Source organism: Somniosus microcephalus, chromosome 8 (assembly GCF_052327205.1).
Source record: "Somniosus microcephalus isolate GS21.2 chromosome 8, FLI_Smic_1.0, whole genome shotgun sequence".
NCBI lineage: Eukaryota > Metazoa > Chordata > Chondrichthyes > Squaliformes > Somniosidae > Somniosus > Somniosus microcephalus.
In genome coordinates this window covers 38,156,598-38,173,415 of record NC_140994.1, presented here as the reverse complement: position 1 = coordinate 38,173,415, position 16,818 = coordinate 38,156,598, and the positions used below count along the sequence as shown (strand labels likewise).

Genomic DNA, 16,818 nt, shown 5'->3' with positions numbered 1-16,818 from the left:
GGACACCACCCACCAGGTACACGGTACATACTCATGTGACTCAGCCAACGTTGTCTACCTCATACGTTGCAGGAAAGGATGCCCCGGAGCATGGTACATCGGCGAGACCATGCAGACACTGCGACAACGGATGAACGGACACCGTGCAACAATCGCCAGGCAGGAGTGTTCCCTCCCAGTCGGGGAACACTTCAGCAGTTAAGGACATTCAGCCTCTGATCTTCGGGTACGCATTCTCCAAGGCGGCCTTCGAGACACACGACAACGCAAAATCATCGAGCAGAAACTGATAGCCAAGTTCCGCACTCATGAGGACGGCCTCAACCGGGATATTGGGTTCATGTCACGCTACATGTAACCCCACCTGATGTAGGGTCACCCAGACTCGAGTCGTCGTTGGCTTGTTCTCTCTACACAGATGCGGCCGGACCTGCTGTGATTTCCAGCAAAAAAAAAAGTTTTTTTGTCTGTTTTTTGTTTTTCATACAGACCCCAGCATCTGCAACATTTGACCCCTTGTGACCCCACCTCATTGTTGTTTGATGTAATGTTTTCCTGACTAACCTGTTTGGACACCATTCACACCTTTGATTGCTGTGATTATCTCTCTGCCGAGGTGTGATAAATGGCAGTTAGAAAGATTACCTGTAATCATCTGGCATTATTCTCTGACTATATAAGCTGTGTCTTTATGCATCTCTCCACTTCACCTGATGAAGGAGCAGCGCTCCAAAAGCTTGTGATTTCAAATAAAACTGTTGGACTATAACCTGGTGTTGTGTGACCCTTTGGGGAACTGTATGAAGTGGTGGAAGGATTTCTGGCCGCGATTAACGCTCCTTCCGTGACCGTAACCATCTTCGTACCAGCCATTAGGGTGGTTAGTCCTATGGCGGGAGGGTTTTACGGGCTCCTACAACCCATACGAGGGGGGGGCCACCCACACCCACGGACGCAAGTATCCCGCTGGATGTCAACCCAGAATTTAGAGCCGGAACTCCGACTCCACTTGCCGGGACTGTCTGGAGCGGGGTTCGAAACCCTACGCCTTCTGGCCCAGCGGCGGGGATGCTACCGCTACGCCAAAGGCCCACTCCCAGGTAAGTGGTGAATTAATTAAAATCAAAACATTTTTTCCACAGTTTTATTATTTTTAAATACTTTAAAGAAAGGTAAGTTTATTTTTAGCCCCGTTAGAAAATAAAATTATTTTTTTCAAAAATTTAAATTGTTTAAAATAGTTATTTCATGTAATTTATAGTTTATTTTAAAAATGTGATTTAAAAAAAAAATTATTTGAAGATTTAGTGATGTTTTGGGGCTTATAGTATTTATAGGTTTCACAGGTCTTCCTGTCAAACTTATGAATGAAGCATTCCCTGCTACCATTGGCTCTCCATGGCCCATGTGATCCCAGGAGACACATCAAACTAACTGCGTCCCTGGGATATGCAAGCACTGTGCGCCGGCAGTTGGAGGAGGCCCAGGATCGCAATTCCATGGGGGCCCACAGCTCAACGGCCGGCGCAATAGCTAAGTGCAGGTCGGAGGCTTACACCCGCGGGAAGCCCCCGACCCGAATTTCTGGGCCATTGTCTTTCTCCGGCATTAAAAACTTGATATTTTTGCTATGTTACAGCAACTCTATAGACTATTTATTCCTACCATTTGCATGAAAATGTGCTTCCTGATTTCACTCCCGAATGGCCCAGCTCTACTTTTAAGATTATGCTTCCTTGTTCTGGATTCCCCACCAGAGGAAATAGCTTCTTTGCATTCTACCCTATCGAATCCTTTCATTAATTTAAACACCTCGATTAGATCACCCCTCAACCTTTACAACTCAAGGGAATACAAGACAAGTTTATACAACCTGTCCTCAGAATCTAACCCTATAAGCCCTGGGATCATTCTGGTGAATCTGCACTGCACTCATTCCAAAGTCATTGTTCCTGAATTTGGGGTCCGAGGCTTCCCGCGGTGGAAATGCTTCCGATCTGCAAATGCCCCTGGGATCACATGAGCTGGCCCAATGAATGAAAGAAGGGGATCCCTATTCATGCATAAGCATGACTGGAAATACCCCCAAAAATACATCTACACATCAAATAAATTTAAAAATTAAAATGACATTTAATTAAATATTTTAAAACAAAAATTTAATTTTTTGAAAAATAAATGTAAATGTTTTAAAGCGGCTAAAAATAACCGTACCTTATTGTACAGGTCTTTTAATGTTTAAATGATTGAAACATTTTTTTTAAACTCTTACGCTGGTAAAAGCAGACCTTACACCAGTTTTTACCAGGCGTAAACATTTCACAGGCATTCGCTGGGCAGTAGTTGGGCAAATACTGCGGATGCCCTTTTCCCGCAAGTAATGGGTTTTCGCGCATGCATTTCGCATATGCGCCCATAGGGGCCTCAAATTACGGGCCAATATTGAGGTTTGGTGCCTAAAACCGAACGCAGTACTCCATATAGAGTCTGACCAAAGTTTTGTACAACTGAAGCATCACTTCCGCACTTTTGAATTCCAATCCCCTTGAGATAAAGGCCAACATTCCATGAACCTTTTTGATTACATTTTGTACCTGTGCTCTAGCTTTTAGTGATTTGTGTACTTGAACACTTAAATCCCTTTGCTCTCTACAGCTCCTGGTCTCCCACCGCTTAGACAACATTCCAATTTGTCTTTCTCCGATCCAAAGTGGATAACATTCAATGATTGATTTCTTTAATGCACTTGCCACCTCCAGATAGTGATTACAAAAGGATCATAGAGTTATAGATCATTCTGTAGAAATCAGGCAGGGGGATTGTGATATACTTGAACAAATTAGCATTGAGAGGGAGTAGGTACAAGCGGTTTTAGCGGGCTTAAAAGTAGATAAATCCCCAGGCCCAGACTAGATGTATCCCAGGCTGCTGTGTGAGGCAAGGGAGGAGATTGCAGGGGCTCTGACACAAATTTTCATAGATCACTAGTTTAAAACTTTTATCCATTCCTGACTGTGATTAGAGTTTTAGTTTGAAGACTGACTCACTGCATAGTAGTTGCGGGTGACAATGTGCAACAGCCAATCCCGTGGTAGTAAATCAATCTGCTGTAGCTCCTCAATCTGCCGAGCTGATAGAGGAAAAAAGTCAGTTTTTAGAACATATGTCAATAATCAAGCACCTACTTAATGCTGAGTCAAAACATTTTAACAGCACTGCATATGAATCATTTCCTTAGTGAAATTTGTGTGTTATTTATGTTATATAGTAATATACATTATATAGTAATATGTCAACTAATGACATTTTGTGGCTAAATAATAGTTTTGCCAAAGTCAGACAGGAAATATGCAATTACCACATTTTGCACTTAGAATAGCTTGTGACTTGCAATAATATTATCTCCTATATACACTGAAATACAATTTAGGAAATAACCTAAAATAAGAGGCTAGATTTTGCTGAAGAAATAACGGCATCTGAACAACACTCACTGTTATTGATGCACAAATCAGCCAGAAACTTGTAGTGAGAAAAACATACCCCGTGAACTGCGAATCACCACAGGTTTCTGTCCGATTTGCCACGTTCCACCATTCACTTCAAGAAAATGGCATCTCGCCTTTAACCTTCCCGTGATTTTCATGAAGTTGCTACATTTGCACATTAATTGTCCATTAAACTCACCACAGAAAGTTAAGTCTAGTAATTAACAGCATAAGTACCCTTTCCATCTTTTTTCTCGCTCTCACTTAATCCAATCTTTCATACCCTCTCTTTATTTCTCTTTCTGTACCTGATTTGACATTGAATTCATCCACTCTAATTCACCCTCCTTCTCAGTCCTTCCTCCGTTTATTTCTCAATCCTTTAATCTCATTGGTTAAGGAGATACACTTTTTCCCATTGTTCACCAAGGTTCCAGATGCCCTTTGGCCCTCGCTGCGCTGTTACCAGCTCATAATTTCAGCAACTTTGTAGGCAAAAATTCTAAGTCTAACTAACTGGGCATGCCAAGAGATGCCCCACTCCAACAAAATCTGACCATCTATGTTGTGATTCAGAGTTGCACAGTTGATTATCTAATGGGCCAGAATTCACTGTAGTAGGGCATCTAACAACATGCCATTAGTTAGAATTGTCCCTGCACCTTTCCGCTCAAAAAATTGTTTCTCACAAAGTTGCTGAAAGTGTGAGCTGATAACAGTGCAGCGAATGAAACAGGGTATCCGGGACCTGGGTGAAGAGCGCAACCAACAGTGTATTTCCTTAACCAATCTGATTTAAGAATTGGTAAATAAACACAGGAAGGACTGAGAAGGAGGGTTAAATAAATTGAATTCAATGCCAAATCAGGTACAGAAAGAGAAATAAAGAGAGGAAAGAAAGATTGGATCAAGAGAGAGAGAAGAAAAGAGACAGAAAGGAAAAATAAGGAAAACAATTAAAATCTCCCTGAAAATTTCAAAACCTGAAGGAATGGGAATCCACACTTGTAATAGTTAATTTTGTGTGCCAGAGAGGCTGACTGGCAGTCAATAATACTTAGCACGTCATTAAAAGGGTACTTACGCTTATAATGACAAGACTTAACTTTCTGTGGCAAGTTTAATGGTCAATCAATGGGCAAATACAGCAAGTTGCTAAAAAAAAATGGGGAGGCTAAGGGCGAGATGCCGTTTTCGCAAAGATAATGGCGGAGCAGCGCAACTCGGACAGCAACTTTTGGATATTCACATTTAACCGCACATCTGCTCCTCGCCTGAAGTAGCTGTACCATTTATCTATAAGTAATGGTGAGTGCCATTTGCCTTGCTGTTATTTTGACACCAAATTCTGGCAACAGTGATATACTGTTACTTATCAAGTACTGTTAAACTTTAGGAAAGACTTACATTATATGCAACAATTAGTTTAGTTGTAGTACAATACAAAGTAGGGTGAATTAAAGATATACAATGAAAACTAATTGACAAAGTTTATTACTACAGAGCCTCTAGTTATAACAAATTTCTTCCCTACCCTGGCAATAGTCCCATTAAAGTACTCTCAATAGGATGAAGCCATATTTAGAACTACTTGTACAGGCCCTATGAATTTATAATAGATTTAGCTGCACAAGTACTGAACTGTAGCTGATTGAGTGACTGCATAGCGGATGTTTCACAAGTAATTGCAGATTCTTGCTTTTCCCCCCAGAAACACAAAAGATCCACGAGCAAGTAAATGTTGAAGAGGACAATGAGCCTTGAAGGTTTTTCCACATGAGACAAACAATAATGGAAACACACTTCAATTATGTAAATATAAAAATCAATGTTGAAAATGCAATAGTAGAAAAAGATCAGCAATTTATTTTCTTTTTATAAAAACAGGCCACTTATATATTCATGTTAATAGGTATAACAAGCATGTTAATTATGAGGTAAGCTGGTGCACAATTTTCTTGACTAATGATGGGAGCACAACAGTCAAAATGCATCTAGCCTCAGGAATAATGATGTTCACATGCTTCACTCATTATTTTGAAGCAGACACTAAAACCAAGAAATGTCTTTTGATAAGCTATTTAAGATCAATTGTGGGTGACCAAAGTTTTTTGGGAGAAATCTCAATTACCCGTTAACCATGGATATTGCCATTTTTATTGCTGCATTTGGAAACTGTACAATCTTCCACCTTCACAGCAGGCTGTCTAGTGGAACAATGATTAGTATGCAGAGCAGAGAGCAGGACTGGAACTTCCAACTAACAATGTGCAGGAAAGGAGAGCTGTTGTTTGTGTGACAGAATGATATCTTTCTAAAAAAAATTATTTCAGCAAGCTAGGGAGCAGATAGCTGACAGAGTGAATGTTCACTAATGGAGCCAGATGACACGATACAGGTTAGGAGGAAAATGACTGACCTGAAGAAAGCTGCTAAAGTAAAGTTAAAGTAGAACTTTCAACGACAAGTATCTGCTCCAAGTATGCATGCCACAAAGCATACCCCCATAACTTGGAAATAATTTTGTGTTTAACCAATCTTGACATTAATTGAGGTTTATCCTGTGTATTGCTGCCACGAGAGAACCAGCTCAACGAATGCTTTCCATGCATGGTCATACTTCAACATGGGACGAATGCAAGCAGCAACTTTTAATCCAAACTATGTTCACACAGAAATTTTAAAGTAGCGTGACACCAGCATTTTTCTAAGAGAACCTAATGGCATGATTCATGTTCATTTACTGATAGGCAGCATGGCCAGGTGTCATTGTTTGTGCTAACATTGGCCATTCTACCATCAAGGGAGGAAGGCGGCAGCGGCCTTCCCTAAGCTTAGAGCTAACACCATTCTGGTGTTACATTTTGTTCCTCCTATTCTGTCACTTCTGGACAGACATGCACTCAATCTCAAAAACATCACGCACAGTATATTGCAATGCAACAGCTGCTTGAAGATCTTCAAGTATTTTGATATATATTCCTATTCTGTTATTGTAGATCTGGAAGAACAGACGGCCAGCACAGCCAGTGGTGGTGAGCAAACGACATCCTGCTCCATCATCTTTTCCAAACAGCAGTGAACACTGTAGATGCAGATAGTGAGCTTGCAAAAATAGTACCAGTTGAGCCACAGTTTACGTGGAATGAGGAGCAACTGCTGCCAAGTGAGAGCAGTTCTCCACTGCAGTGCTGAGGGACTACTCAGATCTCGCCGGGGCTTCTTATGGGTTTCTGAGTGGGATTGTTTACAGGAGTCACTTGAGACCATGTAAAATAGCCTGCAAGGTCTGGCTAGGAGTATGGAGAAGTCTAGTAGTTGGATCTGTGCATTCATAGATGAATGATCATCTACACTGCAGTCTACCATGGAGCGTGTGGTAATCCATGGGCATCTGCAGCAGTGCCGTTAGTGACATAGATCCTACGCCCAATGGAAACATCTATCATGAATGCTCACACAACTTCTATAGATGCCTTATGTAATGATCAGTAACATGTCATTCTAGAATGGTACACTAGGTGGAGCTGTATGTTTAGTAGTGGGCTACCCACAAGGCAGTAGTCAAGATGGATGCCTGTACACTAGTCCACATGGCTGAATAAATGACTAGCTCAAGCTAGCTGTTCATAATGAAAACGTCTGTTTATTTATGAACATAACATGGTACCAGGATTGGTAATATCTGCTGAATATTGTGAAACGCGACATGGAGAATTTGAAGCCACCAGAGGGTTTGAAACTCATGGGGAATGTCAACTGCAATTGGCGGACTTTCAAACAACAATTCGAACTCTACATTGCCGCCATCAGATTCGGTACGATGCCAGACGCAAGGAAAATAGCGTTACTGCTCCCGGTTGCAGGCCCGCAGGCGATAGAGGTATTTAATACGTTTGTATTTGATCAAGAGGAGGACAGAGAAAAAATGGACGATGTGCTAAAGAAGTTTGATACACATTGTTCTCCCAAAAAGAACGAGACCTATGAGAGGTACGTGTTCCGTTCACGGACACAGCAGCAAAATGAGACTTTTGATAGCTTTGTGACCGATCTGAAACTGAAAGCACAAACATGTAATTTCTCTGAACTGAAATCATCCATGATTCGTGACCAGATTGTGTTTGGTATTCATGATAAAAAGGTCAGGGAACGTTTGTTGAGAGAAACTGAACTAACATTGGAGAAAGCTGTGAAAATATGCCATGCCAGCGAGCTAGCTCAACAGCACACAAAGACTTTCAGTGAAATTAATAATGATGCGACTGTAATGAGTGACTGTGCTGCTGTCGGTGCTGTGTCCTACAAAGGGAAGAAACGTGGGCAGAACAGAAATGCAAAGCAATCGGAGGATGGAATTTTTAATTGTAAGCGCTGTGGTTACCAGCACCAGTCAAGACAATGCCCAGTGTTTGGGAAAATGTGCACAATATGTAATGGAAAGAATCACTTTGCCAAACAATGCTTTTCAAAAGTAAAAACAAAGAAAGGGCAACAAGTCAATGTAATTGAGGACACTGATTTAAGTGAGACATTTTTTGTAGGAATGGTGTCATGTGACAATATCGAAAAGGATACAGAAAATGTGCAGCCCTCAGGAATGGACAATGCTGAACATAAAGTTAATGCAGTAAAAGAGGACAAATGGATGATGCCACTGCAGGTAAATGGAGCATTCATTACATTGAAACTAGACACTGGGGCAAAAGCAAACTTAATCAGTATGAGTGACATTAAAAATATGAAAGAAAAGCCCAAAATACAGAAAAAGTCAGTACTACTGAAGAACTATAATGGACAGAAAATAGATAGCTTAGGTGTATGCAGACTTAAAGTGACAGTCAAAGACAAAGTGCATCATCTCATGTTTTCTGTTGTGGCTGAAGGACTTGATTCACTACTGGGTGACAAAGCTTGTGAGGACTTAGAACTGGTCAAGAGAGTCTACCGTATAAACTGTGCCATAAGCAGACCAGATGACTCAGTGGATTCTGTAGTGAGTAATTTCCAGGATGTGTTCAAAGGATTTGGAGTTCTACCATTCACTTACAAGATCCAGCTAAAGGAGGATGCTCAGCCAGTGGTACATGCTCCACGGAGAGTTCCAGCACCCCTGCGTGACCGGCTCAAGAAAGAACTGGACAGAATGACCACACTAGGAGTCATCAGGGAAGTCGAAGAGCCAACAGACTGGGTTAACTCCATGGTATGTGTAAAGAAAAAGAACAATGATCTAAGAGTGTGCATGGATCCAAAGGACTTAAATGCAAACATAAAACATGAACACTACCAGATTCCCAAGTGAGAAGAAATCACCAGTGAAATGTCAGGTGCCAGACACTTCACAAAGCTCGATGCCTCACAAGGATTTTGGCAACTAAAACTGGATGAAGAGAGCACCAAATACTGTACCTTCAACACACCATTTGGCAGGTATTGTTTCCTCAGAATGCCTTTCGGGATAATATCTGCATCTGAAATCTTTCATAGAGTGATGGAACACATTATTGAAGGTCTGGAAGGAGTTCGGGTCTATGTTGATGACATCATCATCTGGGGCTCCACACTGAAAGAACACAATGAGAGACTGACTAAAGTGCTACAGAGCATACGCCGGAATGGACTGAAGCTCAACAAAGCCAAGTGTCAGTTTGGCATCCAGGAAGTCACTTTCCTAGGAGATAATCTATCTGGTAAAGGAATAGAGCCAGATATGGAAAAAGTAAACGCCATACTCAAAATGCCCCGACCCACTGACAAAAAAGGAGTGCTACGCATCATGGGGATGATAAACTTCATTGGAAAGTTCATTCCTAACTTGTCAGCCAAGACAGCCTGTCTGCGAGACCTGCTACGTAAAACAAATGAGTTCGCATGGACAGAAAGATATGAACAAGAGTGGATGAACCTCAAAACAGTGCTGACTGCCACACCTGTACTCACCTTCTTTGACCCAACAAAAAGAATCAAAGTGTCAACGGATGCATCAAAAGATGGCCTAGGTGCGGTCTTGCTACAAGCAGAGGGTGAAGATTGGAAGCCTGTTGCCTATGCCTCCAGGTCTATGACTGATTCTGAGTGTCGATACGCCCAGATTGAAAAGGAATGTCTAGGCTTGGTAGTTGGACTAGAAAAGTTCCATGGCTACATATATGGACTTCCCACCTTCACAGTTGAGACAGACCACTGCCCACTGGTTGCCATCATAAAAAAAAACCTGAATGAGATGTCTCCAAGGATTCAACGACTCATGATGAAGCTGCAAAGATATGACTTTGAACTAACAACAGAAAATGCTGGAAAAACTCAGCCGGTCAGGCAACATCCGTGGAGAGAAATTTGAGTTGACGTTTCGGGTCGAACCCTTCCTCAAAACTGGAAAGAAAAGATAGATCGGAGGCAGGGCTGTGATTGGACAAAAGAATAAAAGAAACAAAAGAAGTAAAAGAGACAATAAAAGGTATTAGAAGCTAGACGAGATGGTAATAGGCTGAGATTAGGTGTAAAGTGTACTGGCAGGGCAAGAGATAGCTGCCAGGTGTGAGAGAGAAACAAAAGGAAAGGGGGGGGGGAAAGGAGTGGAAAAATTACAAGAAAAAATGAAATAGGGGCTGAGGTTATGATCTGAAATTGTTGAACTCGATATTGAGTCTGGAAGGCTGCAGAGTGCCTAATCGGAAGAAGAGGTGCTGTTCCTTGAGTTTACGTTGAGCTTCCGTGGAACAATACAAGAGGCCAAGGACAGTGAGGTCCGAGTGGGAATGGAGCGGTGAATTAAAATGACAGGCGACCGGAAGCTCGGGGTCACCCTTACGGACTGAACGGAAGTGTTCCGCAAAGCGGTCACCCAAACTGATCTACACACCAGGCAAATACATAATGTTAGCAGATGCACTATCCCGAGCACCCACAATTAGTCATGTGAGCTCTACTGAGGAAGACGTGGATGTTCATGTGAGTATGGTCATTGCTGCGCTGCCCGTGTCAGACACAAAATCAAAGCAAATAGCAGAAGAAACAGTAAAAGATACAGGCCTAGAAATTGGGTATAGCCCCGCTTGGGGCGTTAGAATTGGCGGAGTGCAAATTTTATAGCCAGACGCAACTTAGACACCTCATGCGATATTGGGTTGTGGCGCCCCAAAGGTGATTGAGGCGCGAGTTCAGGCGTTCCACGGGGCACCTAAGGCGCTAACATGCCGGCACAACCCAATATCGGGGCGTCCAGCCGCAGCGCAGGTGCTCTCAATTATCCATGACCATGAGTCATAGAGTCATAGAGTTTTACAGCACAGAAAGAGGCCCTTCGGCCCATCGTGTCTGCGCCGCCCATCCATCCCTGTCCAGTCTAATCCCATTTTCCAGCATTTGGTCCATAGCCTTGTATGCAATGGCATTTCAAGTGCTCATCCAAATGCTTCTTGAATGTTGTGAGGGTTCCTGCCTCTACCACCCTTTCAGGCATTGAGTTCCACATTCCAACCACCCTCTGGGTGAAAAAGTTCCTCCTCAAATCCCCTCTAAATCTCCTGCCCCTTACCCTGAATCTATGCCCCCTTGTTATTGACCCCCCCACTAAGGGGAAAAGTTCCTCTTTATCTACCCTATCTATGCCCCTCATCATTTTGTACACCTCAATCAGGTCCCCCCTCAGCCTTCTCTGCTCCAAGGAAAACAACCCCAGCCTGTCCAGCCTCTCTTCATAGCTGAGGCGCTCCATCCCAGGTAACATCCTGGTGAATCTTCTCTGCACCCTCTCCAAAGCAATCACATCCTTCCTATAGTGAGGCGACCAGAACTGCACACAGTACTCCAGCTGTGGCCTCACCAGCGTTTTGTACAGCTCCATCATAACCTCCCTGCTCTTATATTCTATGCCTCGGCTAATGAAGGCAAGTGTCCCATATGCCTTTTTAACCACCTTATCTACCTGCTCCGCTGCCTTCAGGGATCTATGTACATGTACACCAAGGTCCCTCTGACCCTCTGTACTTCCTAGGGTCCTACCACTCATTGTGTATTCCCTTGCCTTATTTGTCCGTCCAAAATGCATCACCTCGCACTTTTCAGGGTTAAATTCCATTTGCCACTTTTCCGCCCATCTGACCAACCCGTTTATATCGTCCTGTAGCCGGAGGCTTTCCTCCTCGCAATTTACCACCCCACCAATTTTCGTGTCATCTGCGAACTTACTGATCATACCTTTTACATTCTCATCCAAATCATTTATGTAGATCACGAACAACAAGGGACCCAGCACCGATCCCTGAGGTACCCCACTGGACACAGGCTTCCAGTCACAAAAGCAACCTTCCACCATCACCCTCTGCCTCCTGCCACTCAGCCAGTTTAGGATCCAACGCGCCAAGGCACCCTGGATCCCATGGGCTCTTACCTTCTTAACCAGTCTCCTATGCGGGACTTTGTCAAAAGCTTTACTGAAGTCCATGTAAACCACATCCACAGCATTTCCCTCATCCACCCCACTAGTCACCCCCTCGAAAAATTCGATCAGATTTGTCAGACATGATTTACCCTTGACAAAGCCATGCTGACTATCCCCGATTAATCCTTGCCTCTCCAAGTGGAGATTAATTTTGTCCCTCAGAATTTTTTCCAATAATTTCCCCACCACAGATGTTAGACTCACTGGCCTGTAATTCCCTGGTTTATCCCTGCTACCCTTCTTGAATAATGGTACTACGTTAGCTGTTCTCCAGTCCTCTGTGGCCAGAGAGGTTCTGAAAATTAGTGTCAGAGCCCCTGCAATCTCCTCCTTTGCCTCCCACAGCAGCCTGGGATACATCTCGTCCGGGCCTGGGGATTTATCCACTTTTTGGCCTGCTAAAACCGCTAGCACCTCCTCCCTCTCGATGCTAATATGTTCAAGTATGTCACAGTCCCCTTGCCCGATTTCTATGTCTGCATCGTCTTTCTCCATAGTGAACACAGATGCAAAAAATTCATTTAAAACCCGGCCTACATCCTCTGGCTCTACACACAGATTGCCACTTTGGTCCCTAATGGGCCCTACCCTTTCCCTGGTTATCCTCTTGCCCTTAATATACTTATAAAACATCTTAGGATTTTCCTTTATTTTGCACGCCAGTGTTATTTCATGGCCCCTCCTCGCCCTCCTAATTTCTTTTTTAAGTATGCCCCTGCACTTTTTATACTCCTCTAGGGCTTCCTCCGTCTTTAGTCTTTTGTAACTGCCAAAAGCCCCCCTTTTATTTCTAATGCATTTTTGTATATCCCTTGTCATCCAAGGTTCCCTTTGCTTGTTGGTCCCACCCTTGACCTTTACAGGAACATGTTGGCGTTGTACTCTCTCAATTTCCCTTCTGAAAGTCTCCCATTGTTTTGATGTGGATTTTCCTATAAGCAGCTGCTCCCAGTCCACTTTGGCCAGATCCTGCCTTATCATATTAAAATCGGCCTTCCCCCAATTTAGAACCCTTATTTCCGGGCCGTCTTTGTCTTTTTCCATGACCACCTTAAATCTCACCGAATTATGGTCACTGTCGCCAAAATGCTCCCCTACTGACACTTCCACCACTTGCCCGGCTACATTCCCCAGAATTAGGTCCAGTACCGCCCCCTCTCTTGTAGGACTTTCTACATGTTGGCTCAAAAAGCTCTCCTGGATGCACTTTAAGAATTCTGCACCCTCTAAGCCTTTCACACTCTGACTGTCCCAGTTTATATTGGGGAAGTTGAAATCCCCCACTATTATTACCCTATTATTTTCGCACTTTTCTGAGATTTGCCTACATATCTGTTCCTCTATCTCCCCCTGACTGTTTGGGGGCCTATAGTACACTCCCAGCAAAGTGCTTGCCCCCTTTTTGTTTTTAAGTTCTACCCATATGGCCTCATTAGAGGAACCCGCTAATATATCATCCCTCCTTACAGCAGTAATTGACTCCTTAATTAATATTGCAGGTTGAGATTTCCAGGCGCCGGCCAGCTCTTAAAGGGGTGGGTCAGGCAGCTCCAGCATCCACAGTCTGCGCCTTGTAGGCCTGCAAATCGGCGCAGGCCCTTCTCTGGCGCAAAAAACTTGGAGCATATGCAGAGGGTGAGGCAGAGAGCAGAGCACTTCACCAATGAGTCTCTGGAGGAATTGGTGGCCGCAGTGGAGCGCCGGCGAGATGTCCTCTACCCCGACAATGGTAGGAGGCCTAATCATAAGAGCTTGGAGGGATGTTTCTCAGAGGGTCAACTCCAGCAGCACGGCGACCAGGAGCCCTGTGCAGTGCAGGAAGAAATTCAACGACCTCACTTGGGTCGTGAGGGTGAGTGGAGTTAATGTAAACTTATGCATCCCTCCATTAGCACCTGACTTTATGGCTACAGGGTGCGCTATGCCCCACTGGCCATCTGTCAGCAAGCACCCATGGCCCTTTCTGGTCACACACATGCACATTTGACTCAGGGCATCATGCAAGGGCTGGTCTATCAGGGGGGGCATGAGATGATAACCCAGGGCATCATGTAAGGGCTGTTCCACCATGGGGGGCATGAGATGATAACCCAGGGCATCATGTAAGGGCTGTTCCACCATGGGGGGGCATGAGATCATAATTCAGGGCATCATGTAACATCACTTCCCGTCCTTTGCCCTGCAGGCCAAGCTGGTGAGAAACCGCAAGGAGCAGCTTCGCACCGGAGGAGGCCGTCCTCAACTGGAGCCTCTGACAGATCTCGAGGAGAGAGTCCACCAGATTGTGGGAGGACGCCTGAGTGGTCCTGTCACCACTGCAGCTGCCGACCCCATTGTCCACAGCGATGGTAAGGTTCTCTACTATTACAGCTGTCACCTTCCAGTTGTTTCCCCCGCCAGCATGCTTTCTCAATGTGGAGCCATGTCATAGCATTGCCGCACTGTTGCATCCCTTGCTGCCAAACTGTCCTTTTGCTAAAGCCACTCTTCAACCTCCCTGCTTTCAGATGCTGCATCACCAGCTTGGGAGCCGGCCCCTCAAGCTGCCAGTGCCAGTGCCTCCGGAGGCGACGACCAGGAGGAAGCCGGACCATCCGTGCCAGCCTCAGGGGAGCCACCGCATCTGGAGACTGGGGATAGTAGTTCCCTTGAGGGGAGGTGGGGGGCTCTGATGAGGAGCCAGTTGCAGGAACCAGCAGCCTGCAGCAACGCGTGGTGGGTAGGGACGCTCAGGGGCCGTCTCCCCGGAGGGCGAGGCAGGCCACCATGACTGCTGCACAGAGTGTAGAGGAGGTGCGTAGCCTTGTCGAGATGAGCGCCCAGGCCCGGCTCAGGCACACTGAGCTGATGGCTGCAGTGGGGAGGATGCCTGAGTCGATCGACACACTGGCAAAGAGTGTGCTGGACTTTGGGGCAGCAATGGAAAGGTCTGTCCAGGGCTTCGGCCCAGCAATGGAAAGGTCTGTCCAGGGCTTGTCCGAGGCAGTGGAAAGGTCTGTCCAGGGCTTGTCCGAGGCAGTGGAAAGGTCTGTCCATGCCTTGTCCGAGGCAGTGGAAAGGTCTGTCCAGGCCTTGTCCGAGGCAGTGGAAAGGACTGTTCCGGCCTTGTCCGAAGCAGTGGAAAGGACTGTTCATGGCTTTTCCCAAGCACTGGCACCTGCCACGCAGGTCCTCACTGCTGCCACGCAGTCACTTGCTGGCCTCGTCCACATGCTAATTGAGGCCACGCGAACACTCTCTGCTGCCACCCTAGCTGCATCAGGCAGGATCACCCCAGGCCCTTGCAGCACCACAGCAGGCCATGAATCTGTGGAGCAGTCGATTGTGGCGTATGATCCTGTGCGGCCCCATCAGAGTGCTAGTGTTTCGGCCGACCACGGTGCAGGTGTCCTCTCTCTGCATGTGAGCAGTCCTGATGCCACCGCTGGCACGTCAGCAGAGCAGCTGCCACCACCTGCGCGGCAGACTGCTAGCAGACATGCCCAGTTGGAGCAGCCTGCTTGCGGGACCTCCAAGCCCAGAGGTCATCCAGGCCGTCCCTCAGGGGCTTCAGCGCTTCCAGACACTCAGCAGGCGTCCCCCAGCCTTGACGCAGCCACTGGGGTCCAATTACGGAGGAGCTGCAGGGAGGGAAGGGGCCGACCTCGTAAGAGGAGTCGGTCTCTATCAAGGGGTCACCAGTAGAGGGAGGTGCTAAGACGTCTCTTTTTCCGGATTTAAGGCCGTCCACACCTGCTGTGTTTATTTGTTATGGTTCGGTTAGTGTACTGATTTCTTTGTGGGTTCAATGACGAGACATTTATGAAAGAGAATGTCTTTTAATCTAAAGTATGTTCAACTCTTTTTAACAGCATTTACAGGAGACACCATGCTAGTGATCCATCTAGAACGAAACTGAAACTAAACCAAACTGCTTGTCTCTCACATGACCTCTGCTGGTCAGGCATAAGTAATCAATACATGCAAATATGCTGGTAAGGCATCATAATCAAACAGGCAAATACCATCACTATTTGCTGATATCATTACATCTCCTTTTCTTAAAACAAAAGTATTTTACTTTTAACTAACAACATGTTTTCTTTGTATTAATCTGCATTTTAACTGTAACACTTAATGAACTTACATGATCATTATCATGATCAAGGTTTTTTAACCTTGCTTTGCGTGTTCACATGAAATATGTAAATACACTAGAACTTGAAGAAAGAATAAGATAACATTACTTCCTTCTATAACAATAGTCCTTAAATTTGCTCAATGAGTCTCTCAGGAGGCTTCACGTGTCTTGAGGATTTTCTGATTGATTGTCCTTGAATCTGAGTTGTTGCCTCAGATGATGGTTTCTCAGCTGTGTGATCAGGTTGTTCAACAGTATCAGTCTTTTGACCTGCTGTGTGATCAGGTTGTTCAACAGTATCAGTCTTTTGACTTGCTGTGGCTGGTCCCATGAGAAGATCTCGAAGATTTCTTCTCAGAACAGCACCCTCATCTGCCTGAATGGTGTATGATCTAGGTTGAACTTCACTCAGGACAGTTCCCTTCTGAGTCCATATGTTTGTTTTGTCTTTGAACCTTACTTGGTCACCAGTGTGGAGTTCAGGTAGGTTTTGTGTTCCTCTGTCATAGTAGTACCTTTGCTTTTCTTTCTGTTGTTCTTTGAACTTCCTCACTTTCTCCCCCTCTTTTGTTTTCAGGAGGTTCTCCGGGATGGGTAGGTTTGACCTTAGCCGACGTCCCATAAGGAGTTGGGCTGGTGACATACCACACTCGAGCGGCGTTGTGCGGTATACAAGCATGCTCTGGTAGAAGTCAGTTCCACTGTCTTTTGCCTTGTACATCGGTCTTTTCACTGTGTTTGCGGGCTCTCCTGGGTCAACAGCT

General features: G+C 45.0%; 1 protein-coding gene across 1 annotated transcript in view; it reads right to left on the bottom strand.

Annotated features, from left to right (window-relative positions):
* The window catches only part of btbd16 (BTB (POZ) domain containing 16), a 151,788-nt gene that overhangs the window by 32,969 nt on the left and 102,001 nt on the right, over positions 1–16,818 (bottom strand). The window contains exon 13 of the mRNA XM_085994590.1: positions 3,048–3,130. Coding sequence (XP_085850716.1) covers positions 3,048–3,130 — 83 coding nt within the window. The remainder of the gene's footprint in view (positions 1–3,047; positions 3,131–16,818) is intronic.